The sequence below is a fragment of the Panonychus citri genome, unplaced genomic scaffold (assembly GCF_014898815.1).
Source record: "Panonychus citri isolate SS breed McGregor unplaced genomic scaffold, ASM1489881v1 Contig00144, whole genome shotgun sequence".
Classification (NCBI taxonomy): Eukaryota; Metazoa; Arthropoda; class Arachnida; order Trombidiformes; family Tetranychidae; genus Panonychus; species Panonychus citri.
Window position 1 is genome coordinate 831,382 of NW_026515549.1, and position 27,931 is coordinate 859,312.

The 27,931-nt window shown below is 33.4% G+C and overlaps 7 protein-coding genes and 1 long non-coding RNA gene across 8 annotated transcripts; 3 read left to right on the top strand and 5 right to left on the bottom strand.

The window, feature by feature from the left end:
• The first annotated feature begins 76 nt into the window (after positions 1-76).
• Positions 77-617, top strand: LOC128396501 (uncharacterized). Its single transcript, XR_008326800.1, has 3 exons — positions 77-213; positions 314-401; positions 493-617. It is a non-coding gene; the product is annotated as an uncharacterized LOC128396501 (long non-coding RNA).
• A 96-nt stretch (positions 618-713) lies between these two features.
• LOC128396455 (endosome/lysosome-associated apoptosis and autophagy regulator family member 2-like) lies at positions 714-4,938 on the bottom strand. Its single transcript, XM_053357045.1, is given in 7 exon segments — positions 714-1,725; positions 1,805-2,128; positions 2,131-3,927; positions 4,184-4,276; positions 4,350-4,430; positions 4,505-4,631; positions 4,697-4,938. Coding segments are annotated over 7 exon segments (3,231 nt in total). The 5' UTR covers positions 4,808-4,938; the 3' UTR covers positions 714-1,027.
• A 147-nt stretch (positions 4,939-5,085) lies between these two features.
• Positions 5,086-9,152, bottom strand: LOC128396458 (histone-lysine N-methyltransferase KMT5B-B-like). Its single transcript, XM_053357050.1, has 4 exons — positions 8,929-9,152; positions 8,449-8,828; positions 7,888-8,115; positions 5,086-7,804 (listed from the first exon to the last, which is right to left on the bottom strand). The coding sequence occupies exons 2-4, from the start codon at positions 8,823-8,825 to the stop codon at positions 5,953-5,955; spliced, it is 2,457 nt and encodes an 818-aa protein (XP_053213025.1). The 5' UTR covers positions 8,826-8,828; positions 8,929-9,152; the 3' UTR covers positions 5,086-5,952.
• A 501-nt stretch (positions 9,153-9,653) lies between these two features.
• On the top strand, positions 9,654-10,960 carry LOC128396485 (uncharacterized). The gene is made up of 2 exons (XM_053357079.1): positions 9,654-9,960; positions 10,063-10,960. Exons 1-2 carry the CDS (start codon positions 9,943-9,945, stop codon positions 10,717-10,719), a joined length of 675 nt encoding a protein of 224 aa, XP_053213054.1. The 5' UTR covers positions 9,654-9,942; the 3' UTR covers positions 10,720-10,960.
• A 416-nt stretch (positions 10,961-11,376) lies between these two features.
• Positions 11,377-12,013, bottom strand: LOC128396497 (uncharacterized). Its single transcript, XM_053357091.1, has 2 exons — positions 11,887-12,013; positions 11,377-11,824 (listed from the first exon to the last, which is right to left on the bottom strand). The coding sequence occupies exons 1-2, from the start codon at positions 11,924-11,926 to the stop codon at positions 11,442-11,444; spliced, it is 423 nt and encodes a 140-aa protein (XP_053213066.1). The 5' UTR covers positions 11,927-12,013; the 3' UTR covers positions 11,377-11,441.
• Positions 12,014-12,952: 939 nt separating this feature from the next.
• LOC128396562 (uncharacterized) lies at positions 12,953-20,981 on the top strand. Its single transcript, XM_053357164.1, has 7 exons — positions 12,953-13,180; positions 13,316-14,116; positions 14,884-15,125; positions 15,659-15,732; positions 15,862-16,495; positions 17,070-17,795; positions 18,253-20,981. Exons 1-7 carry the CDS (start codon positions 13,163-13,165, stop codon positions 20,072-20,074), a joined length of 4,317 nt encoding a protein of 1,438 aa, XP_053213139.1. The 5' UTR covers positions 12,953-13,162; the 3' UTR covers positions 20,075-20,981.
• A 2,062-nt stretch (positions 20,982-23,043) lies between these two features.
• On the bottom strand, positions 23,044-25,491 carry LOC128396467 (phosphatidylinositol glycan anchor biosynthesis class U protein-like). The gene is made up of 8 exons (XM_053357060.1): positions 25,291-25,491; positions 25,065-25,200; positions 24,454-24,973; positions 24,242-24,388; positions 24,000-24,143; positions 23,809-23,933; positions 23,603-23,745; positions 23,044-23,523 (listed from the first exon to the last, which is right to left on the bottom strand). Exons 1-8 carry the CDS (start codon positions 25,306-25,308, stop codon positions 23,407-23,409), a joined length of 1,350 nt encoding a protein of 449 aa, XP_053213035.1. The 5' UTR covers positions 25,309-25,491; the 3' UTR covers positions 23,044-23,406.
• An 81-nt stretch (positions 25,492-25,572) lies between these two features.
• LOC128396462 (GPI mannosyltransferase 4-like) lies at positions 25,573-27,646 on the bottom strand. Its single transcript, XM_053357055.1, has 2 exons — positions 26,778-27,646; positions 25,573-26,704 (listed from the first exon to the last, which is right to left on the bottom strand). The coding sequence occupies exons 1-2, from the start codon at positions 27,507-27,509 to the stop codon at positions 25,781-25,783; spliced, it is 1,656 nt and encodes a 551-aa protein (XP_053213030.1). The 5' UTR covers positions 27,510-27,646; the 3' UTR covers positions 25,573-25,780.
• Positions 27,647-27,931: the final 285 nt, after the last annotated feature.

Here is a 27,931-nt window from a genome sequence, read left to right on the forward strand (position 1 = left end):
AGTTGAATCAGAAATTCGATATTGCATCGTCTAAATTGTGATCGTTTTAAGTGAACTTGTCTTAATTACACAGAGAGAATTTTTCAATTTAACAAATTAGCTTATTGGCTCTTTGATCTCTTCGTTTGCGAGTTTAATTTAGTTTTTCAATGCAAAATGTTCGTGATATTGGGAACGAAACAACTGAAAACAAGATAAAAGATGGAGGAAGAGGTAAAAGTATTTTCAAAGCCGAACACGAATCAAATAAAATCAATCTGAATTCGATAAAATTCGAGACTAACCTAACATTTCTTTTCCTTTGATGGTAAAGCCAAACTTTGATTCAAATCAGGTCATCGTTTGACGAGCGTAACGAACTTTAAAGTGACCCGAAGACGCGATTCAAGAGCCATAAAAGCGTAAGTAGAAAATTTGGATTTTGGCTTCTTTGTTTTCTATTTCATTTCTCTTTTAACTTCGAGTCTTGATTTTTTTTCTTATTTTTTTAAGATACAATGAAAAGTTCGAACTAGTTCCGTTTAAGGCGGTAAAGAATCAAAAAAATATGGGCCTACTGGACCATCAGATTTCGTTCGAAGCCTGTAAAACAAAAGGGAACATCAGACTGATCACTTCAGGGGAATATGGATCATCTTCTCTTGGAACTTATTCAATGATTGATTGGAGTCATTTGGATGATCGATTAATTGAAAATACGTTTGAATTTAATTTTAAAATGATTTGATGATAATCTGTGAGTTAATTGGAATCAATTAAAAGCAAAACAAAAGCTTCCACTTTTCACTGTGAATTAATGTTAAATCATTTGAAGAAGACAAAAAATATAAATCATTATGATTTAAATGAGATCATCACTTGAATGAGCTCAGCCAATAAAGACAATTATTTATAAATCAAATAATTATGATGATAATATAATTTCATCAATAAAATTAGGTCTATGGAGGTGATTAATTGGTGGATAGAAAAGAAAACGTGAAGAAAAATTAATTATGTTGATAATTTTGTCGATAACCAATAAAATTTATAGAACATCATCTTGAGAGTGTTTAGTTAATTGAATAGTTTCGTAATCAGATGACGAATTGTGCTTGTCTTTTCGATTTCGAGATCGAACTCGAACTTCTTCCGGTTCGTCGTCTTCGTCGTCCATAGCACAACATTCAGCTGTGTTCTTGTTTTCGACTAACTTTGAGTATTTGTATTCCAATTTACGATTCATTTTCCAAAAGTGGAAAACCAATGAAACCAGAATTATGCCGATCACGGTGATTACCATGATCGCCATTTTCAATGATTTAGGAATCATTGAGCAGGTTCGATGCTTAATCAGGTCGTTTCCAGTTGGTGTTAAAATGCACCCACGAGGGTTAATGTAATGTACCTCTTGATGACCATCAACACATTCGGTGACCACAGTATCGTAATCATCGTCTTTACATAGTCGACAAGCAGCCGAAGTACGAGTTTTGACCATAAAATGAAAGTTACACCCGTCGCAAGTACCATCAGGACAAGATCGAGGGGACATTAAGATTGATTCACTTTCCAGGTTTGGTTCACATCGAAGTGTAACTACAGTTGATCGGCCTTTGGTACACGTTGACGTTGTCATTCGAGTGACCAAATAAATGTGAATGTCACTTCGAGTGTTGTTAAACTCTGGATGGACCGAAATAAAGTCATGGGTCGTCTCATGTGTCACTGCGATAATTTCATCACCTAAAAGAACAAAATATCGAATTAAATGATTGCTCTCTTTCATTAATAGATCAAAAGTTTCGATAAAATTAATAATTACCCAATGGAACTGATTGAGTTGATAGATTATGACTCGGAGAAATGGTTGACCTACAAACTCGAGAACGAACTACAATGTTTTTGATATCGAAATCGTCTGACTGAGCGATGTTGTTAATACAAGTCGCTTTTTCGAGGCCACAAATGCTGATATTGAACAAGTGAAAGTAACCAGCACCTTCACCAGAAAATAAAGTGGCTCCTTTCATGGTTAAAGTCGAGTTGATTGTTGATAAGTTAAAAACTTCCGAACCAAGTGTAAGGTTACAATTAATGTAACAAAAGGATCGATCATCTGAAGAGACCAGTCCAGGGCCACAAGGACACATGATTGGTCCATTCCAACGGGAAATTGAAGTGACTTGTTGATAATCGTATTTTCTGGACATTGGACACATTTTGATTCACCTGAATCATTTCGCTCACTTGTTTCACTCTTACTAATTTTATTAGATTTTACTGTTGATTGTCTATGATATTTACCTGTGGTCGATAATAATGTGCGTTTATCTCTATCAAGTGAAGATTTTTGAACATTTCTATCTTCGACTAATTCATTGGTAGCATTGATATAATAACCCACTGGACAAGGCATACAATCTGTTTGAACATCTAATGGACATGGTTTACATTCAATCGCTCCAGAAAATAGTAAATTAGTTAATGTTATTTGATAAATTCGAACATGACTTCCCGTTGATTCACGAGAGAAAACCCATTTGAGCGAAAATGTGACATTCTCATTCAAGGTCAAAGTGTGTTGTTGAATTCCAGTGGTGTTCGAGTCCCATTGTTTGATCACGAACCTTTGGTCATCGATTATATCCCTGATACATAATAAAGCGAATGCACAGTCATCTCCTTCTTTGCAGAACATTTGGAATCGAAAAGTTAGTCTACCTCCTTCCGAAGAGCGGAAACCAACTGAATTTAACGATAAAACTAAAAGGGAAGACGAAGAAGCCGTTGTTGAAGATCTAATGTAACTCGGTGTTCCAGGAATGAATTTGAATGCTGGTTCTTCATCGGCGCATTCTTGTTCATTGATATTCTTGGGTATACACATGTAGTCAAGACTAAGTGGCCCCGCTTCGGACAAGCCTAACGGATGCTTCCAAACATTCAGAACGAATGAGTAAATCGGTAAAGTCGTATAAGGACAAGGTTCACAACGAGCCATTGTCCCGTTATTGTAATGATTTTCGGCACAAGGAGTGCAGGTCCCGTTTATCAATTCCATTCCTGGACTGCATTCAATCTGTTCAATTGCTTCTCTCAAAGGATCACAGTCCTCTTTTCGAGTTTCTGGAAGACGCATTGCCGCTTCTGAGCAAATTTTTGGTTCGATCCAATGATATTCATTAAGACGTTTTCTTGTCCTTAGATCACATGAACTCACGGTTTCGAAATAATCATGAGCGGTGCAGCCTGGTCTTGGGAGACATTTTGATGATCCTACGAAAGCAAATTCTGATTTTGTGTCACACGATTTACATTTACTTGAACCATATTGATCGGTATAAGTATCCTTAGGACAGAATGAACAATGGGCTGAGGCGGTTTCATCATTGAAAGTTCCTGGTTCACATGGAGAGCATTCTGATGTATAAGAAACGCCGTAAACTTCAATCGACCTAATCTTTACCATTCCAAGCTCATTAGTTAAAACTGATTGTCCATCAATGATTGACCCTTTCATCGAACGCGGCCCAGTGCGTTTATGTTTTTGCGAATCCAAATCATTAGAACGTTTTTGAAAAAACATGCTAGGTCCAAATCGACTTTGTCCTGTCCCATAAAATATAGTTCGCCAATGGAAAGAGTACGAACCAGGTTCGATTAGATCCAATGAAATCGTTTTCCATTTTGATTTGTCTTTAGTTGCACTGAATTCACGGCCATTTTTATCACTCCATCGATAGTAATTATCACGAGGATCCTTCAAATTGTAATGTTGAAATGTAAAGAAAATATATAAATTGGGATCTTCCGGTTCGATAAACTGATATTTGAACCTTATCTTTCCCGTCTTCACAATGTTCACCGAATAGGTCAACACCGAAGAGCACGTTGTATAAGGTGAATCGGGTTTAGTCTCGATGACACCATTATTCAAATGCCAACCTTTGGACAAAGAAAAGAAATTCGTATGTTAAGAAAATCGAACAAGGAAAAAGTCGATTAATCAAAGAAATCTAATGATTGCATGTAAATCTAACATTTGATGGATTCCATTGAATTGACCATCGACCATACACTCAAATAGTCTTGAAGAAATCAATATCTTGAATTGAGGAAATGATAGACAATCAGTAAATCAATTTGATTAATCACCAATCATCAAAGTGTTAACCATAGTTATAATCTTCAGTCTATTTACCTGTACAATTTTTCAACTCTTTGGATGTTGATATTGTAAAACCAGAATTATTTAAAGTTGCTTGGTTAAAGGAAGTGAATTTGATACCACCACCTAATTAAGAAACGAAAAATTCAATCTAATTAATTTCTATTGATTAGATGAGCCATATCAATATAATTCTTACCTAATGAATAGTAACCAGCTTTACATGGTTCACATGAAAGGCTTGTAGAGTTGAAAAAGGTTCCATGTCCACATGAAGTATCTGAAATTGTGATAAAGATAATAATGGATGTTAATTGGTGGTAATTGACGCGCAGTTTATATTAATTAACATACAACACGAATCAACTCGTACTGGAGCATTCGGAGCTCCACCAACACATCGACCCGGTGAAACAGGGATGGAGACTCGATATCGACCTTGGTATTTGTCACATTCAGTGAAAGCATATTGAAAGTCAGACTAGAAGAGGAACAATTAGTTGATCAATTTAATGAGCGAAATACTAATTATTTTAATCGTCTTACCGGTTGACATGTAGGCAGATTATCACTTGAAACAATTATAGTTAATTTAATGAAAAATATGGTAACACTGATTAGAAATGATTGTGAGGAGGATAATTTATAAATCAACATTGAAGGCGTTCAAAGGTTTTGTTTTGTTTCCAATTAATTTTAACTAAGGGACATTAATTGTTGATTAGAGGAAAGAACCAAAGAAAACAATCAGTTTGACCCAAAAAAAACGCTCAAATTGTTAATAATTAACTCCAATCAGTCATGGAGTTGGTAACATATGAAGATTTTATCAACAGGGAATGAAGATTAATTTTTTCATCTTCTTTTTCCTCTTTCTTTTCATCCTCGAGATTCTCTTTCTTTTCTCTCTTATATTGATCATGGGCATTTGAATATTAAATCAGCGTGAATCGAATCAACTCAAATTCATCCGATCCTTTTAATTCACTATTTAGATGATTACTTGTATTTTCGAGTACATTTTGGCTTAACAAAAGGGTTGATCAGAATCACTTTGGATTATAACAGAATTGATTTCAGGTTTAATTATACATTTGTCGATTGACAGATGATTTAAATTGTTGTCAATCAGTAGAAAAAGAGAAAAATTTTCTGTCATTTAACTGTTAAAATATTGAGTCGGTTAATTGTGATTTGTTTGGATAACAATTGTTACAGAGGGGCAAGAAACAATTAGATTGGTCTAGTTGATTGTAGAATTGAGAATATGAGAGTCAATCAAAGACGAAATTCTAAACAATTAGTTTTAAATAGAACAATTAGAAAAAATTTGCTCTCTGTTGATTATCTCTTTCAATCCATATTGGCTGATTTTCATTTTGATGGTTGATTTTTAATTTAATTGGTTTACACTTGAGTTGATTAAAGAGAACCCAAACTTTTTGTACAATTATCAATACAATACTTTCGTATGATGAGATATTAATAGAAACAATTGAGACAATTAAGGTATTGTATAAGTTTTGGTGTAGTATTCAAAGACAAAAAATGGATAAGAGGATCAGACGAAAGAAAATCAATTGATTGTTTCGTCAATTTGAGATAATGATTGATTGAAAAACCATGCCAGTGGAAAAGAGAGAGAGAGAGAGAGAGAGAGAGGTTAATTAGAAGGCGGGTTTAAGAGAGATAATTGATCGGTAGTGAATGGATTTGACCACCGACCACTTATAAATATACAGGTATAATCGACAATATTTACAATCGAGATGCACAATTAATTTAGGGGAAATTGTTAATTACTATGATACTTTAGACGATGATGTTTTTAGTAATTCTATACATCTTATTTCATCACGAAGACGAAGTTTCAACCGTTTCACTGTAACATCTTCGACAATTACTGGTGGAACATGGCAACTTCGAGTGGTCATTTTTCTTTTGCTGGCAATACCTTGATTGGCAATCTCATCACTAGATAAATAGGAATTGATGTTATGGTCGTAATTATTAAATAGATTATCATTATTTCTAGATTGTGAAAGTTTCTCATTGTTCAGGTTATTATTTGGATCATTATCAACTTCCTCATCTTCTAGTCTATTGAGATCAACATCTGATGATCGGGAACTTTTTTTCCGTTTCTTTTTCCGAGTCTTTTTACGGACTTCTGGTTGTCTACTGGACAGTCGAGCTCCTTTCATTGATGATAGAGAGTTACTGCAGTCACTGGTCAGTCCAGGTAACTCTTCGTAAGGTACTTTCTCCCAACTGTTGTTGATTGTGGTATCACTGCTCCCTGATATAGATCGATCATCTGATCCAGTGGCTCCATTATTAATGTTTGTCTTTCGACGGAGTCTTATTTTAAGTTCTATTCTTCTTTTACCATTTGCTTTGGAACTTTCATGATCCAAACATTCATCTTTAGAATCATTTCTTTGGCTTAACTCGTAAACATCTTTCGAGGAGATTTGCTTCCCGGAGGAAAATGAATGGTAGAGAGGAGGAGGAGGAGGAAGTGATGGCTGTATTGTTTGGTGAGATTCGTTTGATTCGGGATTAGAATTGCTGCTTGAAAGTCTAGTTGATCGTCTTAAAGGCGGCTTTTTATCGATTGGGAAAATCAACTTTTCATCACATGGATCCTTGAAATCGTTCAAGTGCAATTGATTTAAATCACTTTTCAAACACTCAAGTTCGCCGGGTTTATCACAAGCTTTTAATTCGGAGGAAAAATTATCTATAAGATTATTTTTACCTAATTTTCCGTTTGACGGTTCGTTATTAGTGGCAGCTTTTTTATCCATTTTAAGCTCAGTATTTTTTAAAATCTCAGTTTGATGAGTGCGATCAACGGACTTTACAATGTCCGCGTCGACTTTAGTTTGTCGTGATTCGGTGGCCATTGGTCTTTTCACTCGGCCACTTCTAGTTGTAAATATTGTTTTACCATCTAGACTTTCTTCGTCCATTTGGTCAACAATTGATGTTTTACATTTATTTTGTGGAGCTGAGTTTGTTTTAACGAGACCATTTCTGTTGCCGAGTTTTGTTTTGCTACTCGAAGTTCGGTTAGAATTGTCCTTGATTCCACCTTGTGCTCCCGTAGCTCCTCTTCCTTTGGTTCCTTCTTTACTTTCCTTTTTCTTAGCCTGTTGTTTCATCCGATTCAGCCGATTATCAGTCTCCCTAAAGCTGTAAATCTTTGATGAACATTGAGGATTAATATCTTCCTGATTTTCTGGTTTTATTTGGGCAAAAGCTCCGGTTTTCCTCCTTTCGCAGGTTTCACACTCACAGTAACAATTATTGTCACCGAAAAAGTCCTCCCCGTAAAAACATGTAATTTCTTCGCCAATGTCTATGTTCCTTAAAACCTTAATACAAGCAGTATCACGTCCAGTAGATACAAATTTACAGTTTGCTCGACAATCATGGTTTATGAATGCTCCAGGGCCGAGCCAAAGTTGAGCGCAGTTTTTACGGCAAGAATACATCACAGAGAAATCATTGATACCCGGTTTTAACATTTCTTCCTCTTCTTTTTCGGTCAACTCAGCAATACAGCCCACAAGCATTTCAATCTTTTCGTTTTTAAACCATTTCTGTGTGGCTACTAGTTTCGCGCCAACGTTTCCTTCCGCTGAATACCTAAAATATTAAAAAAAAAGATCAAAATAATATTAGAAGCCGTTCAATTGAACATTTTGTAAGACTGGAACTAAATACTTTACCTGTAACAAGGTTTGATATCAAAACCTGAGTTTTTATCAAAAATTCGTAAAAATCTGAAAACATGATCTCTAAATAATTTTTTGTGACGCTCATTACGAGAATGATATAAACCACCGGCCCAATCACCAGAGACCAATTTATCAAAGGCTGCCTCATAATTTTGGTGTTTTTTGAACCCAAGAACCAATTGCTTGAGAAAATCTTTGGATACTGCTGGAGGTTTAAACCTATGAAGATGAAGAAAAAGAAACAAAGAGATTAACAGCAAAAGTTAAACAAAAAGAAGATTATGGATTAAGAGATGAATAATTCTGCTCATTTGAATTGAAAATTAGATCATATTAGATTTATCTATTGTGAAGAAACAAAAAAACCCAAAACAAGGCAACCTGTTTAGCTGAAATGGCTCCCGTGAGGGAGTTAGAGAGAGAGAAAGAGAGAGAGAATGTGTGTATGTGTGTATTGGAGGCCTGGTGGATTAAATACCAAAAAGAATCTCAATCGAAGAAATTTAATCAATGAGACAAAGAGACTCGGCGAAACTTTCATCTAGTACTAACCTTGTGTTCATTTTGTGTGAACAAAATCCAAGATAAGGATCGATAATCAAAGCTATGGCAAGATCATCAAATTCACAAAGCTCGGTGGCAGTTAATCCAATGGAGGAGTAATTAATATTTTTGTGTGTGGCATTAGAAGTGTGAGTTGGATAATTTGAGCAATTGACTCCATGTCCCTTGTCTCCTGCCTTAGAATTTCGTGGACACTCTTTGGACCAATGACAACTTTTACCGCAACGGTAACATTGACCTTTACCCCCCATTCCTGGCTTTGGTCTGGCTTTACTACGAGAAGCTTCAACTGTTATTTTTACTCCCATCAACTCTGATCCATTCAGTGCATCGATAGCAGATCTGGCTTCAGTTTTATCGCCCATATGCTGGAGAAAAGAAAAACATAGGAGAAAAGTGAAGAAACTAACTGTCAATAATCAAGATAAACAATTCAATGAAAGAAAATAATAAAAGAAAACTACTCACGACAAAACCAAAATTCTTAAAAACATCACATCCCTCTAAGTTCCCATATTTTTCAAAAGCAACTCTTAAATCCTCAGTACTACAAGAATCAGGAAGACCACCGATGTAAATTTCAGTCTTTCGTCGAAGAAAAAAAATAAAAAATTAATTTAAACACGTGAAAATTGCACAACAATTAGAAGAAAATAAATAATTGAAATAGGAAAATTAAAGAGAAGGCAAAACTCACCTTAGGATTCATTGTGAGTTAATCCAAAAAAGCCCGAAATTGGATCGAGTCCTATTGTATTGATCCAATTCTAATGGAGGTGAAGGCGAAATCTAAAGGAACAGATAGAGTAGAGATCCACTTGGAGAGAATCCATTCTCATACTCGCTCCATCTAACGTTGAGAAAAAGAAGGAAAATTTAATCAAATCGGGTACAATTCGGTTTGGTTCAGTTAAGTCACTTTTGAACGGAGTTAGATCATTTCGGTTAGGTTTAGTTTGGACACTTAGTATACGATTCCTAACCCTTTATTGTTTAAAAAACTTTAGGCCCACATCCAACCATTTACGCTCATCTTAGTCCATCTCAGTTAACTTAATTAATTCTCGCAAATTAAATGGTGTCTGAATGAAGAGCACAAATAGTTAAACATTGAATGAATACAATTGGTAAGAGATAAACAAGAAATGATAATTTTGCTACAAAATGACCACTAGATTTAGTTGATTTAGCCTAATCAACTTTTCTCCATCAATTGATGTCAAAGTCTCTGTAGCAAATTTATCTTTAAAAGAAACAAATCTCTTTGTAACTAGAGGCTTCATCTCGCGACACCAAAACGCTTTGCTGTTTCTACTCTTTGGTTTTTCTGTTGTCAAATGTTTCTTACTCGTTGTCCTGTTCCAATTTCGTTAGCAAAATGATTGCCTAGTCTTATCACTTATTCCATGAAACTATTAATATTTATTGTTTACCAAATTGTAAGAATATCTTTTCCGTCTTAACCTTTACTCTATTCTCATTATGGATTCCACAGATAAGGTGATTTACCTTTTCCTTTTAAATGCTTATCCAACATTTTTGTTCAACTGTTTCATGTTCTTGCCTTGTGATTCAATTTTTTCGAATTCTTCTATTGTCTAGTTAAGATGTTCTGAAGAGACAGATTTCGTTGTTCTTTATTATGACCAAAGTGATATCGAGGAAATTGATGAAAACGAAGACCATTCGGTGAAAGATGATTTAATAAATAATCTAACTCAACCTGAAGATGCTAATACTCCTTCAAGCTCAAACCAAATAGATGAACTTCATTCTGATGAAGGTCATGAAATCCCACTTAACATCGCCAATGGAGCTTATCAGGAAAGAGTATTCAAACCTCCTCCTTATCCTGGAAAATCAGCATCGGAAGCTTCAGAACTTGGGTCACAATCGATCTTTTTTATAGTCATTGTGTTTGGTGTTCTTATTTTCATCATTTATCTTTTCCGAAGTCCTCCAAATGCTCACGAACCTTCAGCACCTTTTCCACCTCCAGGCTTTATATCAGATTATCTCACTGGAAGTGGTTACAACGATTATACGAGTGGACCATCATGTGGACTGAGAAACACAATGAGAACTCAAGGAGAGGGGCCAGGATTTCGAACGGGATTTATGCTTTCTGATTTCTGTGGTTACTCATCATCTCGTAAGAATTATAACTCAGAGTATTCAAGAACTTCATCTGATCCATTCATACCTCCAGGAACTGTAACAGAAATCAAAACTGGCTATGCAATCACCAAACGCCGTTAATTGCCCAATCAAAACCTCAAAATCATTGACGTTTATTTCATCATCTCAATTTTTATTACTAAGCTGGAGAAAAATCACATTAATCATTTCAATTCTCCATTAATTACAATTGACAACAACAGTTAACACATTGATCAACATCATCATCTCAAATTTGATTAACAAGTTGGACGACGAGTTAAATTGTAACTAACCAATTTAATCTTTTCGGATAAAAATCTTACTGTTGCAAATCACATAATTAACTGTCAATAATTGCTCTTTATTTTTCTTGCTTGTATCAAGTTATCTTATTATTTATGTATAAAGAGTTCAAGTTGACAATATCTTGTGAATTCATCGTAATAATACATATCGTATATTCTGTGAATAGACTATGGAATGAATTTGAATTATCCCATTAATATAAAGAGAGATGCTCACAAGTTGCTCTGATTAAAAATCAGTGTTTTAATGAACTAAGAAAAATTTGGTAAATCGAGTTGATCCCAAGGGAACTCAGTTTGATTAAAGTGCGAATAGTCGAGCGATTTGATTTCGTGCGTTAGCTTCTTTTCGAGCAATTTGATCCTGATTCTGTTTATTTACTTCATTAACTAATTTCTCATGGACATGGAAAGTAATTATTATTAGCTAATAATTCGAGCTTAATTTCCTGTCGCTTTAAAATCAATTTTATTTTTATTAATCTGTCAATATAATAATCGAATATGAATAATCATTTAATAAGAGAGAAAGTACTTTTCATGTTCAATCAAATGAACGTACAATGATTTAGACTCTCGATTGAAAATATCAATCAACAGTTTATATCGACCAGTAAAATATTTCGATTTCCTGGAAAACTCCGAGTTACCACAAAGAACTGGACATTTCTCCCATCGTTTGATATCTTCTAGAAGAACATCGAATGTCGAAAGTATAACCGAGCAAAGAGTATGATGTTGATCACTTATTTCGCTGGAAGAATTGATTCTTTTGATTTCGGAAGATCGAAGTTGAATTCGCTCAACAAGCATCTCAGCGACCAAGGATGGACTGTATTCTCTTGTCATCTCATTGATAAAATCAATTTCATCCACTTTACATTGAGTCAAAGTGAATCCTAGGAGATTAAAAGAAACAACGAAAATTAATCAACTGTTGACACTTCGGTATCGAACTCACCTAGAATTAAGAGAGTGGCAACAATCAATTTGTTAATCATGTTTATTGTTTTGTTTCAATGTTTCAACTGAAAAGCTAAACTTTCATTTGGTATAATTAAATTAATTATAAACAATCAGAAAGAATATATCACATCTTAATAATACGTTGAGAAAAAGAAGGAAAATTTAAACACAATCACTGTACCAAACTGAGTGCTTTGCTCAATGCCCGAAGGGCCACTTTTTTGGTGCTAAATGCTTCATGCATTACCTCCAATGGGGTTTAATAAAACAAATTCATTCATTTCGTTAAAGTGAAATCAAATTTTCGAAACGGTTCATTTTAGTTGATCGGGACACATTAATCTTTTCAAATTTTTCCTGAAAATTGAGCGAGTTATGTGAAATAATAGATGAAAATACTAAAAGGATCATTTGATTACTTCTAGTTACATAAACAAACTTATAGTTGCGAGCGAAATTTCCTAGAGCCGAATGACAATTCAATTTGCTCTGATTAAACTCAATGAATTCGGTGTTAAATCACCTGAGAATCATAAGAGATATTAACACAATAGAAACAGAATTTTTTGAAACGATTGATAAGTTTTTAGAAACTTAATTAAGGAATCATTTTATTTCAAAGTCAAGTCAATTAAGTCAAGTTAATTCAAATGAATAGTTTATAACTCTAGGAAATAAATCAGCAATTAAAAATAAGAATGGAATAGTTTTCGGGGCAATTAAAAAGCATCGAACTTAAAATTTCTATTCAAAAATCGCGGCCTTTTATTTGTAAAGAATAACAAAAAATCAATCAATTAACTGAATTCTGATGAGAGATCAAAACCTGGACAAAGAAAAGATGGAATTGTTGAAATCTATCTTTCCAATTAAAGAAGTTACTAATTAATTGTTACTCATTGACTAAAAAAGGCCGACAGATGATTTGTGTTTTAATTTTATCGTAATGATTATCAATAAGATCGATTATCTGTAAGTGTATTAATCGATTTAAGTGAATAAAGAAAAATGTTCGATTGAATCGATTTCTATGTTTCGAAATTCGAATCTTTGTTTTGAGAGAGAAAAACAATCTCTTTGTAAACATTTTCTTCCAAAGGTGGGAAGTCTTTTAATCGCGTTAATTTACTTTTACCTTATTACTTATTCTATGGAACCATTTATTTTTAATTAATTTCTTTCACTCTGAGTGATCTTATTCTCAAGGATCATTTATGTTAACCAAATCCTGAGAATATCTTTTCCTTCAAAACCTATACCTTATTCTTATTATGGATTCAACAGCCAAGGTAAGTTAACCTTTTCCTTTTAATTGTTCTGCTGATTTAACATTTTTTTATTCAACTGTTTCATGTTCTTCTCTGTCCATGAGTTCATTTTCTTGCCTTATGATTCAATTGTTTGGCTTTTTTCTAATGTCTTAGTTACGATGTTCCGAAGAGACAGATTTCGTTGTTCTTTATTATGACCAAAGTGATATCGAGGAAATTGATGAAAACGAAGACCATTCGGTGAAAGATGATTTAATAAATAATCTAACTCAACCTGAAGATGCTAATACTCCTTCAAGCTCAAACCAAATAGATAAACCTCATTCTGATGAAGACGAAGATGAAAACAATGGTGTTAATACTGAACAAAAAGAAGATGATGAAAGAGAAGAGGAAGAAAAGGAAAAAGATGAGGTGAACCAACGATTAGAGGAACATCAGATTGATGAGAATCAATTTAAAGATTTAGCAAGTGAATCTGATATTGAACCCGTTAATTTATCATCGGATGTTATTGACGGAGAAATTTGCGATTCCCAAATTTCCAAAGAAAATAGTGATAATGAAAATGATATTGATGAAGAAATTGATGATGAGCTTGATGACGACGACATGGAAGAATTGAGTGTCGTCCATTTCAAAGAAGATGGAAACGGTGTTCCCCTGGAAAACGGAATCTTGGATCTCAGTAAAGTGAAACGATCTCCCAGACGGAATGCAGAGTTTCTAATGAAGTTACGATTGAATCTCATGCTCTGTTTTGCTATAACCGCTGGTGTCTCTGTGGGCCTTGGTAATTACTTTAATTGGTCTGACAAATGGGAAAATACAAAAACTAATGTGACCCTTGACGATGATCATATTACTGAACTGAAAAGTTTACAAGATAAATTAACGGACTGCATGAACTCACAATCTATTGAAGCTCGACAATCAACCTTTCGGGATACCAAGGTTAATATATTATCTTTTTACATTATAAATTAACTAACCATCCAATGAATGATGACATTGATCAATACAATCTTATTAACTAGTAACAATCTATTTAATTGTTACTAGTTATTATTTTTCTACTCAATATAAGATAGTCTTAATATTATCAATCATAATTTTTCCGTCACAATCATATCATGATGATGATGATAAGACAAAAATGCAATAATATAACAACAATAAACTCTTGTTATTATTGCAACTTGATTGTATATAATCTCGATTCTCAATATCAATTTCCTCGGTAATTTCCTCGTTTACATGTTAACTCTAACTGGATTAATATTCATTCAAATCATTTCATTGATCTTCACACCTTCTCTCATTCATCAATTGTTATTGTAAATCTTTTGATTAGCAATCTTGTTCCCGATCCCAAGATCTAGGGCAATAACTTTCATTGTTAGATTTACCTTAATTGATATCGTTCAGAAACTTTGATTAACGTTAATTGTTTATAAAAAAGTAAAATACTGTAACTTGAAGCATAATTATCTCACAATTGTGTGTTAACAAACTGAATTTTCTTGATTGGAGTTTCAATGGGTTTGATTGGAAATTATTAGTTGATATTTAAACATGTAATAGAATTGATATTGAAAATAATAGTTGTTTTCTAATCTAATTGTTCTGATTGTTAACCAAACTAATGAAATTTTCATCTTCAACTGACTAAATCTAAACAACTCGAATAACTTTTCCTTTTGTGTCTTTTCATTATTCAGATTTGCCGTCAAAATGGTGACTATGGGAAGAAAAAATTGGACACTTTGTACAGTGAATACGAAACGGCCTCTTCGTGGACTCATAAAAAGAAAGAGAGAAAACCCAAATTAGACAGAGAGATAAAAAAGAGAAAAAAGAAAGAAAAGAAAAGGGAAAGAAAAGGAGAGAAAGGAAAATTTGTAAGAGAAATTCACAGAAAGAGAAATGAAGAAAGACTCAAGGGGGAGAGAATTTACAGATAGTTTTTTATTCCTTTTCGTTGATTCCAATAATTTCGATAACTGTCAACAGAATATTTGAGTAAATGAATAGATTCGATATCGAAGCGCTAAAAAAATCTCTCTATTTTACTGTCGTAGTTTATTCTGATTTTATTTCTCTGTCTGTGTTCATATATCAAAGAATCACTGTAATTGTTTTCTTCTTATTTTCATGCTTTTTATACTAATCTCGTTCATCTTAATTTCCCCTTTACAAACTGATTGTTAGTATCTCAAATTATCTTTTGATTGAGAAAAAAATATAATAAAATTGTCAAATTGTAAATTCGAAAATGAGTTGTCACATCTCTTTGACATCACATTCCCGATATGAGAATACAATCACTTAAATTCACATTAGTGATTAGTTAAAATCTCAATCGATTGACAAACATTAAAAATGGTCTCAAAAGTTTCAATTGTCACTTTAATTTATCTGAGTAAGTGTTTTCGATTACTTTATTGCCGTTGATTGAGTTTTAACTTTCTTTTTTTAATTGATATGAAAAGTAAGCGCTCTAGTTAATTGTGCTGCCAAAAGTTCAAATTATGAGGTTGAAGATGCTTCTTTCCTCGAAGAAGCTGCAAGTAAATACAGTCCTGAACTGGTCCAATCGCTTCTCTTGAATCGAATCGAACACAAAATTGGACAAATCAAAGTCGTGAGCGAAAAATTAAAGTCTTCATAATATTTTGAGCTTTCGTTTTATACACCAGCATGTGAATCGGGAGGATCAGCTCGATGTTCATTCATTCCTGAAACTGTTCAATGTTACAATCGTGGTTGGGATGGAGTAACAGTTAATTGGGAATGTAAAGCTGACATGGATAAGAAATATTCATTTGGACAATTGGAGGTCACATGTGAAGGTTATGATCACCCCGATGATTCTTATATTCTCGCAGGTTCTTGTGGTCTTGAATTTTCACTCAATATCGCCAATGGAGCTTATCAGGAAAGAGTATTCAAACCTCCTCCTTATCCTGGAAAATCAGCATCGGAAGCTTCAGAACTTGGGTCACAATCGATCTTTTTTATACTCATTGTGTTTGGTGTTCTTATTTTCATCATTTATCTTTTCCGAAGTCCTCCAAATGCTCACGAACCTTCAGCACCTCCTCCACCTCCAGGCTTTAGACCAGATTATTTCACTGGAAGTGGTTACAACGATTATACGAGTGGACCATCATGTGGATCGGGAGGTTCAGCGAGATCTCAAGAAGAGGGACCAGGATTTGGAACGGGATTTTTAACTGGAGGTTTTCTTGGTTATTTATTTGGTAGGAATTCAAGTGGTCCTAATTACACTCGAGATTACTCATCATCTAATCATTACTATTTACAACAACAGTTATTTGGAAAACTCGAGCAATGAACATAAAAATCTTTTCGATTCTAATTGTAACAATTAAGAATTCATGAAAATTAAATAACTTACTTTTGACCAGAAATCCTATTGAACGGAAGTTTAACTAAACTTTATGTAATAAAAGTAAAATAATCAGTTCCTACGATTAATCAGCTACTGCATAGGTGATTTTAAAAATCGTTGTTATGATTAGATTATCGAGATTAAATTTACAATTCATGATCTTAGAATAAACCAAAGTGCCTAAGGTCAAAGAGAATTACACTCATCGTGAAACTTGATCAATCTTTAGGAAAACTATACTATTCTCCATATCAATTGTATAACAATTAAATTAAATCGATTGTAGAGCAGAAAATGTGCGAAAAATTAATTCGTAATTTTAATTGTTCCGCGTTTAGAATTTTTCAATTGGTAATAAGGAGTCGGTCCCCTGGTTCATTTCTGGTTTTTTCTTTATTATCGATGTTGTTTATTGTATTATTTAATAAGAATTATTTAATTATTGTTTAATTAAAGTGTTTCTTTCTTTTTTGTTTGTTTATTGAATTAATAAGATGATAACAAAAGGCTTAATGTGATGGAAAAGTCAGCAACAGTTGTTGATACCTGTTTGGTGTCTCCGGTTATCTTTCGGAAAGAACCATTAAGTGAAAGTGGTACCAATGTAAATAACCACAACAATGTAACATTAAATACCAATTTAAATACAATATCAGTCAACCCAGTACCTTCAGAGGTAACAACATCACCAATAGGATCACCAATTGTCATCAACAACAGTGTCCCATTACCATCAAAATCAATATATCATTCGCAATCCTCCAATCCAGTTACAACCATCAACAAATCCTCTGCATTATCAGTATCAACCTCATCTTCAACCTCAGTAACTTCAACCTCAACCTCCACAATTGCGTCAACATGCATCTCTACTACTCCAACAATTGTCACCACTTCCTCTTCATCGTCTGTTTCCACAATGTGTGCTCGATGTAAAAAGAAACAAGTCTGTAATGTCAGAATTCAATGTAAAATGGATCAGTATCTCGCCTCCAAAATTTCATCTATGAAGAAGGAATTAAGCTTATCATTGAGAATGGCAAGGCTTCCATTGCCTGCATACGAATTGTCACATTTGAAGTATGGTAAATACATAAGACTCGAAGAACATCCTAATGGAGGTGGCAAGATATTAAAATTGTATTGGGATGAAATAATTAATCTACCGCCAAATGAAAAGACTGAATTGGCTCTTGAATTTCTTAAAGAATCGTTCAGGTAAATATAAATCTCTTTATTCTTGCTCACTTTCCACTCTTCTTTCATCTCATCTATATTTTTTTTCTTAGCAAACAATTTTTTTCAAATTCATCAACAGTTGACTACTCTTGCAGCAATTAACTTTGACCATAATAGATTAACAATTTATTAAAACAAGCTTGGATGAAGATTATGTATATCATGATACTCGATAGTCAATTTTCATTAAGTTCGTTTAAATTTAATGGTTAATTGATGTTTAGATTGTGAAAAAATTAGAATATTTTGTGTCTGTTGCAAAGCAATGAATTAACATTGTGATTAACATCACCCAACAGCTATTGTACCATTAGTATAATTGTTTTCTTTGTTGGATCTTCTGTTGATGGGAGAAAAAAAAACTCTATAGAATTTCTTGTTTTTAAGTGGATATTTTTTAACCTTTCATCTCTTTTGTTGGACTGAATCATTTCAGAGAGGAGCCTATTGGAATCGCCAAATATGTAATAACTGTGGTCCATAATGGGGCTTGTCATTTACCAGACTTTTTGGATTATTTTTCTGATAATCACCCGAACCTCGTTGTCAAGACTGGTATCATTGGCCATTCTGAATCTGATATTGAGACAACTACAATGTCAGCTTATCGAGAAGCTGTCCATAAAAACTACTGTAATGGTACTTTCAGAGCGGGACCTCTTCATCAATTGAGTCTTGTTGGAACAGCGCACGAAGAGGTCGGAGGTTATTTTCCTAAGTTTCTCTCGATCTTGAAAAAAAATCCTTTTCTTAAACTAATCATGCCATGGGGCCATTTGAGTAATTTGAGGATGAATTCACCAGAAGAAAGCAATGATGGTCCTATTCTTTGGATAAGACCTGGTGAACAACTCATACCTACTGCTGATCTCGGATCCAAAACACCAAATAAAGGAAGAGGAGGGCGTCTTAATGAACTGAAAAGTTTAACATTAAGAAGAGCTACAGACCCAAGAGAAATCATGTTTGAAGATCGTACTCGATGTCATGCCGATCAAGTCGGTCAAGGTTTTGACCGACACACAACGGCCGCTGTTGGAGTTATGAAAGCAGTTCATTATGCTGAGCCACATACATCTAATCGCATAGTGAAAGATGTTATTGCCTTTGATGCTGCTTATTTTGATGAATTGGTTGAAAAACTACAACTTGATCTACACGAACCACCAGTATCACAATGTATTCAATGGATTGAAGATGCCAAATTGAACCAGTTACGCAGGGAAGGCATCAAGTATGCTCGACTCCATCTTTATGATAATGATATTTATTTTTTACCTCGTAACATAATTCATCAGTTCAGAACGGTAACATCGGTTGCTTCCATTGCCTGGCATGTGAGATTACGTCAATATTATAAAGAAAAAGGAAACTGTGATAATCCAATACCACAACCAAACTCAGAGAATCAGGTACAGCACCGTAAAAAGATTGAAAAAGCAAAGAGAAAAGTTGATTTCGATGGATCAACAGAAGATCATCTTTCATCTGATCTTGGTGCTGGATATCATCGGAAAAGAGTAAAAAATGAACATCTCAATGAGAATAATCATCGCCAAAGATCCAACTCATCTGATTTAGATAAGAAAACTAAAACAACTTCATCTAACTCACCTCACAAACATCGTTCTCTTTCATCGTCATCAGTGTCATCCACCGAACAATCTATGGAACATGATTCAACCACTCCTCCGATCCTCAGCAGTTGTCGAAATGTCAAACAAAAAACCGAATCCATTCGAGGGAAAATTAAACGAGAAGACAAGCTACTTATCAAAAAATCAACCAATGTATCACTTCCAGGATTACCTGTTATGAGCGATGATTCGACATTGATACCTGAAGAATTACAAGCTGTCGAAGAAATCAAAGAAGAAATTCTTAGTTTTGAAGAGCAGGAACAAATAACCTCAATGAGTACCAAAGAAATCGAATCAGTAGATCAAGAAGTCGAAGGAGCCAGAGGAGATGATGAAGGTGTGAATATCGGTTCAGAGATTTCCTATCCTGAAGATCCAAAAGATTTGGTTAATATGAGTGTGCAAGATGATGACCTCGATCAAAAAGACGTTATTATTGGTTCTAAAATAGCGGTCGCTGAAGATGTTCTGATTGATGGTATTGTCGATACCAGTAAAGAGATGACAATTTTGACCAAAGATGGTGATGAACCAGAAGTCGCACAGACACTTGATATCGAAACAGAAACTGTTTGTGAAATCCCCGATAAAATATTAGAAAATTCTGATATTGTGTAAACTTATTATTTTCCATGGATCTTGAATGAAAACTAAAAACCACCCGGTTATGAACTTGACTCTCCTTAATCACGTTGATGTTTCTTGTTTTCATCAAAAATGTCAATCATCCAGTGTCAATTGCTCATCTCTGAAGTTAATTTGTAATTGTGATTAACAATCAGTTTTACTGGAACAAACCTGTTATTGGCATTTTTTCATCATCGAATCTTATCAAGTTATAATCTCAACAATTGATTTTTTTGTGTAAATGCTCTCAACCTTATAACATGTGAACTCACTTATTCAAAGACAAAGAACCTGGAAAAAGATTAAGAATCACCTTTGTAAATTTGTTCCCGATTCTGTCAGTTGTTATGGTTGTTGACTTGTTTTCAGTTGAATTATGTATTTAGAAGATTAAATGATTGGTGATTAAGCATGGAAATGAAAGATTGATTAGAGATGCGAAAAGATGTTGACTCATTTATTCAATAATCGAAACTAAATTGATCCTTCTCTCAGTTTCATACGTATCTCATCATTTGGAATTGAGTCTGTACTCTCACCATGAACAGCGATCAACAACATTTCCTTATTTTCTCATTTACAACTGAAAACAACAGAATAAGCAAAGAGAAACAAACAAAGTTACAAAGGATGCACTCGATTTCTTCACTTTCTCCATTCAAATGTTTACAAACGTTCAGATAAAATGATCGTATTAATAGTATATATAAATGATTATATAACGTAAATCATTAACCTATGGCCCTTAATGGCTCGTAGTTATGTTATAGCAAAACTTAATTGACAAAACAATTTAATCTCTATCCCTTTTCTCAATCTTTTCTGGTTTCCATTTTTATTTTATTGTAAATATGCGTCAAAATGATAATAAATTGTAACAAGTCACGATTATTATAAATTGTCACCTTTACATTCAATTGCATGCTCAATACAATTGCTGATAAAATTGAGTTAATTAACTATCAACTTTTAAAATATAAAAATATCCATTGGTGAACCAATTAGACGCACAATTGATTATCACATCAATTATCAAACAAATTGAATCAATGAGTAAGTAACAAAATTCATTATCCATTTGCTGATTTTAATCAATCGTTTTCAATGAATTGCATCAACTTTACATTTAATTAATCCCAATTACACCTTTTTACTTATTCAATCCTTAAACTGTGATTAAATTCAATTTTCTAATCTTCGAAACAATTGATCGCAAAAGTTTAGCGATCAATTGAGTTACCTGGAAACGGAAAGTGCAAACCCCAGGTCATTCTTCAGTACTCAAAATGTATTGAATCCAATTCGTGATAATCGATGCGTTTGTTTCCTCGAACTTTTCATTCTCGGTTTCTCGATATTAGTATTTCATTGTATTGAACTGATTATGTTTTTTAAGCAAGAAAACAAGATTAGATCAGCTCGATTAATTGTTACACAGTAGATTACAATTAAGATGTCGTTACTTTAGCCATTCGTTTATTTTATTTGCTAATAGTTTGATCTCTGGCATTTTCATCGGAGCTGCGCCAATTTTTAACGATTTTAAACTAGTTGCTTTATTTATATTCATCGCTGAAGTTGCAGATGGAATTGTTGATATTAATAAGTACAATTAAAGATGCTGATTGTCAATCAATTCGATAATTGGTCTGATTGTCTTTGTAGTTGTTAAATAATACAGTTCTAAGATGTGTTCACTAGAATTTGACAAAAAGTTTGAGTCATTTTTTTTCTTCTCTCTGATTGTTTACAATTGATTAAATTATATCAAATGAAAGTTCAGCTATTCATCTACATTCATGAAAAATTTCAAAAAATTCTAATGAAAGGTTTTTGAACAATTAAATTTTGAAAAAAAGTTCCCAAATTTTCGAAAATTTTTCATTTCTCTATGAGAAATTAACAAGGAGAGCAAGAAATGCGTTTGGTCAGAATTTTTAAATTAGCATATTTTTAATATGCGATTTCATGGTAACCTTTAACCTTTACGGTTTTTTATCATTGCCTCTGAGCATCTTTTGGTGTTTTCAAAAATCAAATGTGACCTTTGGTTCTCGTTAAAAAGCCATTAATTCGAAAAATATGGTGAAAATTCTGATTTTCGCGATTTTTTTTTCAAAATTTAATTGTTCAAAAACCTTTCATTAGAATTTTTTGAAATTTTTCATGAATGTAGATGAATAGCTGAACTTTCATTTGATATAATTTAATTAATTGTAAACAATCAGAGAGAAGAAAAAAAATGACTCAAACTTTTTGTCAAATTCTAGTGAATACATCTTAGTATCTACATGGAAAGAGATATGTGCCAATTGGCTTTAAGTGTATCAGATGTGCTTTGGTGTGGGTTCGTTGATCGCCCCGGTCATTTGTGGACCTTTTTTGCCAATATTTAATAACGAAACGTGCATAGTTAAACAGTGTTTTGGTCTTGTTTCTCCTTCTGCCGATTAATTTACATCCCGTTAACATACATTTATGTATTCTCTGAGATTAAATATCTTATCCAGTTCATCATATTAAAAGTATATTTGATTCTATTAGTTTATTGTGCCAAAGTAATTAAATTATCAACTATTTTTCAACACAAAAAAGCGGCTGAAAGACCATCGATCCAAAGTATTGATTACCATTGATCAAGTTTTTTTCTCAAAATTTTCGAAAATCTCTTTTAATGTGTACTGAATGTACAGTAAACTAGAAGATGGAAAGACTGGTCTGTAAATGAAGTCGTGACGACCTTCTAATTGTGATGACAACGAAAAAGTAGTTGTGGGCTATTAAAAGGCTGTTGAAAGAAAAAGAAAAAGAGAAAATTTCAAAACATAACCTTTGGCCTTTTTGTTGGTGCCTATTTTGAAAAGCTGTCTAGTGGTATTTTTGATATCTTAGCGCTTCAGATTCTGCTAAGTTTTCATCAAAAACCGTGAATCATAATAATTAAATGATTACTTTGTTAATCAGAATGAAATTGCTGCCCTTTATTACGCTTTTATCAATGAGACTCATGAAATTTTGAAGAACGTGAAAATATTGATCCATTTGATTGGAAAAGTAGATAAAACAAGAGCCTTGATCGTGTTGAAATTGAAGTAATCAGGACTTGAGATCATTTGGAAACATAAATTTCAGTTATGATTATTCAAATGCTTAAAACTTATGAATTTTATCTCAAGATAAGCATGGAAAATGTCGGTTCACTGTTCATGGTCAACGTGAAATAATCATACACCCTATAAGCCCATCAATTTCAAAATAACTGCAAGTTGTTGATAAAATGTCTTCCAGTGTACAGAGATACGAACAAAGAGAAATTATTTAATTCATTCAGCGGACAATTCAAGTTTCAATGGTTTTTTTTGCTCGTCAAGTTTGATCCCGTTTGACAGATAAAAATCACGTTTCAAATAGGCAAACAATAAGTCAGTGATTAAGAATATCTGGTAGAAAGTAAAAGGAAAACATTAGTAGAAGTAATAAAAGAGATGTTTAGATTTGTCCGAGTTGATTGTTACTCACTTGACCAACGTTATAAGCCAATGTTACTCCGAAATAAAAATTAGAATTTGCTGTTCCTAAAATTATCCACATTTGCCACATAAGAGGAGCAAGAACAGTACAAGAAATGAAGACACAGGCAACAAGTAGTCCTTGTTTCATATCTAAGAAAAGAGAAAGTGATTGATATGAACTGGTCACTGGGAAAGATTTTAAGATCAACTTACAGGTGAAAAGGTGAGTCCATTGAGGTAGTAAAGCCAAATAGATTGATAGATCACTTATCGATGGATAAGGTTTGAAGAGAGATAGAAGAATCAATGTGACAAGGAAAAAGAAGTTTGGATTTTCTCTGAAAGTTGAAAGAGAACAAATTAGGTTTTAGACATTTCAAGGTTCCTTTTGGTTTTGTTCTTACTTTAGAGTTAAAGATAAAGGAATAGAATAGACGAAAGTGTTTATTTGGAATGTCCACAAAAAGAAATCACGAAATTGGTCAAACATTTCGGTAAAAAAGTACCAAAAAAGACCGATGTTCGGTGTGAAGTCTGGAACAGATAATCTTTTAGGAAAAGAAAAGAAAAATTATAAATAAAGTAAAGCCAAACAGTCAGACTAAGTGATTAGTGATTAACTATTGTTCTGTAATTAAATACTTACAGAAATAAATATGACGACGATAAATAAGCGAACGATCCAGCGATTGATTCAGAGACCATGACGAAAATTGAAATGAGTAAAAGAGTCGAAATGAAACAAGCTGCCAGAGAAAAAATGGTTCCTTTCGACGAATATGAGAACGATTTTCTATAAAAAAAGAGCACATCGAGTTAGTATGATTCTTATTACAATTTTGCGATTTTCTTGCTTACCCATTAGAATTGGTCTTTTCAAGAGCCATAAGAACAGGGAAAACCAACAGGATCGGGTAAAGTGAATGATAGGCGACCAAAGCTACTAACAAACACGCGGCACTTCTGAAGCCTAAACTTACGGTCAACATAATTAGACTCATGAGAAAATTTGTAAATACTGAAGTAGATTTAGCAACACAGGGTAAGATTGAATAAGGAAGAAGTAAGTAGATTGTGAAGATTCTGAAACTTATGTCGCCAATAATTTTCTCTGGTATTTCTAAAGCCTCAGAATCAGTTTTCTTTAGTTTCTTTAACTTGATCTTTTCCCACTTTCTGATGGTCTTTAACTGGAGGTAACTGGATAGACTCAAAAAGATGGCGGTAACTAAATCAACCAAAGTAAATATAACTGGAATCCATTGATCACAATTGACTATTAAAAAGTTGTAAAATTGAAGGAACAGAGGAACTTCATGGAAAGTATCGCCTTCATATGGTGATATGTTATGTTTCATCAGTGTGACACCTTCGACAACTGAAAAGACAGATCAAGAATTGAATAAATGTCTCGGTGAATGAATTCAGTTTGACATGATTAACATTGAAATTAGTTTATTAGTTTATACCTCTTTTCCAAGAATTGACAGGGGTTGAAATTTCCACTCTATCAGCTATCATTTTCTGATATGAACTGGACATCAAAAGCATCCGAACGGTAAACCCAAAAACAAGCAAAAAAGCTGCTTTCGTTAAATGGAAAACCTGAGCAAAAATAAACAACAAGTAATCAATTAAATCAATGAGTGAAAAGCAATTTAGACAATCAACCAAAAAGCAATAATTAAAACTCACATTAGCAACAGAGCCCATTGTTTGTTAGGCAAAAGAGTAAATAATTACTCAAGAATGATGTTCCGGAGTATTAGAAACCAGCCCAATTCCAGAATGAGGTTGTCAATTAAGCTTTGAATAGATTTTAAATGAATAATCAACTTCCACTGGCCAATTAATCAAGAATTAAATCAAATCTGATTAAAGATAAACTTTCAAGATGAGTTAACATGTGATAAAGATTCAAATGATTTGAGGTTACAAATTTTCTTGGCGCAATTTTTGAAAAATGAAACTCGTTAATCGAAATGATTTTCATTTTTAATAGAAATTCTTAGTATTTATTTAGTTGATCATTTTAAATTAATCTATTACAAGACTAAAAGTTGATTTGGAAAGGTTTGCATTTTGTGATGAAAGTGTTTAGGTTGTTTACTTGGCAGTGGTTAAATTGAATCAAATCATTTGATTACTTTGAGATCAATTTTATGATTGGAAAGTTATTTCAAGTTTATGGGAAATTTGGATTGATTGTTTGGCCCTTTGGATAATTGACTGAATAAATATCCAAACTAAAGGCTTCTTTTATGAGATCGTAACGATCTTCACGCTCAGAATTAACTAGAAGGTGTTGAAAAGATGCTTCCAGATCTTCATGAGTAAAATGAGGGAAGAATCGATGTTGAAGGTTAAATGTCACATTCTGCCAATTGTTGGTTAACTTGTCTAAATACCAAGATAAAGAACTGGGCTGAATTAGAAGGACTTTGTCGCGATCTGAATCTAGTGCCACTTCATTCAATTTATTGTTTATTGCTTCAGGAAAATCCATAATTGAAAGATCATGAAACTTGATCCTTTCACTGTCAACAGGTATGTTGAGTAGTGTTTGGGGTGGAAGGTAAGTTCGAGAAAAAATTATGTCGAATCTTGATGATTCGTCTTGGTTTATATCACGATTTAACTTGAAAAGTGCTTGAGTTACTCCTGATTGGTGAACGAATCCATAGATGTAGGTGAAGAAAAGATTGAACAAAATCCAACAGAAGAATAGAGATTTTCTTACTCGGAATTTTTCAGCGTAAAGGTAAGAGAGGAAAAGAAGACATGGTAACAGGAATCTCGGCTCTTGGTGAGGAATAAATGAAAGAGTAATAAGTGATACCCAGAATGTGAGAAGCATAATTTTTCGAGCTGGAATCATCTTGTATCGAAATGGTCGCGTGGAAATTTTGATGATTTCGAAATAAGCTAAAAGCCCAAGTAACCCAAATGAAAGAGGGACATTGACTAGCATATGATGATAAGGATCATGAAGACCATGATTCTTAAGATTAGAAGTATCTCTGTTGTAATTCAAGAAATTCCAAGGTGTGAATATCACCGAGCTTTTATCCAGAAATTGTGATAAGTTCAAATCTCCAGAGAGAAATTCCTGTAAGATGACAGATGAAAAATGAACTGGTTATTATTGGTGACAGAAAGACACAAGAATAAGAAATACTCACAATAAAATGGTCTAGATTTTCTCGTCGATAATAACCTGAGTCAACTAGAACGTTGAACAAACTTGCTAAACTGAAACTCGGCAGGACGGTTAAACCATTTTTCAATTGTCTATTGGGAAATTTATGTTTACCGATTGATAGATAGAAAATCAATGGAATGAAAGTGAAAATCGGGAATGTTGGACGATTAAATAATCCTAAGGCTAAAATGATTCCAAGCCATCGGTTGTGTCGAGTCTTTTTAGTGACTAAACTGCTGATGACAATGTAAAGCACCAAAGAAACAAAAATAGTCTCAAGAGAATTGGTGAAAGTGTGGTTCAAATGGGTCAGCGTTAAGTATGAGGTGGAGAAAATCAAACAGGGAAATGACCATTGCCAACCAAGGGTCAGTTTTGAAATTTTATACAAACAATAATCGGCAATGAATGAAAGTCCAGTGAAAATGAGTCGAGGTAAGACCATAATGAAATAGCTGTTTAACCAACTTTGTTTGAGAAGAAAAAACGGCGAATTGAGAAGGAGAGGCAATAAAATACTTCGAATTGGCTGGTCACCTTTAAATTCCCATGTTTTCAACCATTTTGTTCCGAGAGCTTCACCAATTATCGGCTCAGTGAATTGGAAAAATTCATCCGGTTGAATGTAACCATGTTGAGGAAATAAAGTCAAAGCTAAACGTAAAATCCATGAGATACCAATTAAATTACGAATCGGTGAATTAGAAGTCATATTATTCTAATGATATGATAGATAATAGAATCTATTCAGAATCGTAGATTAGAAAGACATTCAACATTAACTCTGATTGTAAACAACAATCGAAATTCAATTGATTCAAATGAAAAAAATTCTGAAAATCTGACAGCTGATCAGCGAAAACGAACGAAACCCGATAGATGTCACTAGTCAGGTCGAAATTCAATTCGACAAAGTGACAATTTTATGCGAATTTCATTGATTGTGTTAATTGATTTCGTTTAACATCCCAACTATTTGGTGAGATTTAAGTTCATGTAATCGTAATTGTCCAAATCAAATCAAGGTGAGTTATCGTTAGTATCGATCAGTGAAGGTCCGTTGCTGTAAAGATAAAAAGTTATCATTTTTAATAGAAAATTAAAGTTCGAATTAATTTCGAGAAGTTAATTATT

Coding starts and splice junctions, on each gene's coding strand:
- LOC128396458 (XM_053357050.1), bottom strand. CDS start 8,825: ATGGGCGATAAAACTGAAGCCAGATCTGCTATCGATGCACTGAATGGA. Junction 8,116..8,448: donor TCACACAAAATGAACACAAG/GTTAGTACTAGA, acceptor TCATCTTCATAG/GTTTAAACCTCCAGCAGTAT. Junction 7,805..7,887: donor GATATCAAACCTTGTTACAG/GTAAAGTATTTA, acceptor TTAATATTTTAG/GTATTCAGCGGAAGGAAACG.
- LOC128396497 (XM_053357091.1), bottom strand. CDS start 11,926: ATGATTAACAAATTGATTGTTGCCACTCTCTTAATTCTAG. Junction 11,825..11,886: donor TGCCACTCTCTTAATTCTAG/GTGAGTTCGATA, acceptor TTAATCTCCTAG/GATTCACTTTGACTCAATGT.
- LOC128396562 (XM_053357164.1), top strand. Junction 15,126..15,658: donor GGGGAGAGAATTTACAGATA/GTTTTTTATTCC, acceptor ATGAAAAGTAAG/CGCTCTAGTTAATTGTGCTG. Junction 15,733..15,861: donor TTTCCTCGAAGAAGCTGCAA/GTAAATACAGTC, acceptor TTTATACACCAG/CATGTGAATCGGGAGGATCA.
- LOC128396467 (XM_053357060.1), bottom strand. Junction 24,389..24,453: donor GAAAAGACCAATTCTAATGG/GTAAGCAAGAAA, acceptor CTTTTTTTATAG/AAAATCGTTCTCATATTCGT. Junction 23,934..23,999: donor CCTTTATCTTTAACTCTAAA/GTAAGAACAAAA, acceptor TTCAACTTTCAG/AGAAAATCCAAACTTCTTTT.
- LOC128396462 (XM_053357055.1), bottom strand. CDS start 27,509: ATGACTTCTAATTCACCGATTCGTAATTTAATTGGTATCTCATGGATT. Junction 26,705..26,777: donor AAAATCTAGACCATTTTATT/GTGAGTATTTCT, acceptor GTCATCTTACAG/GAATTTCTCTCTGGAGATTT.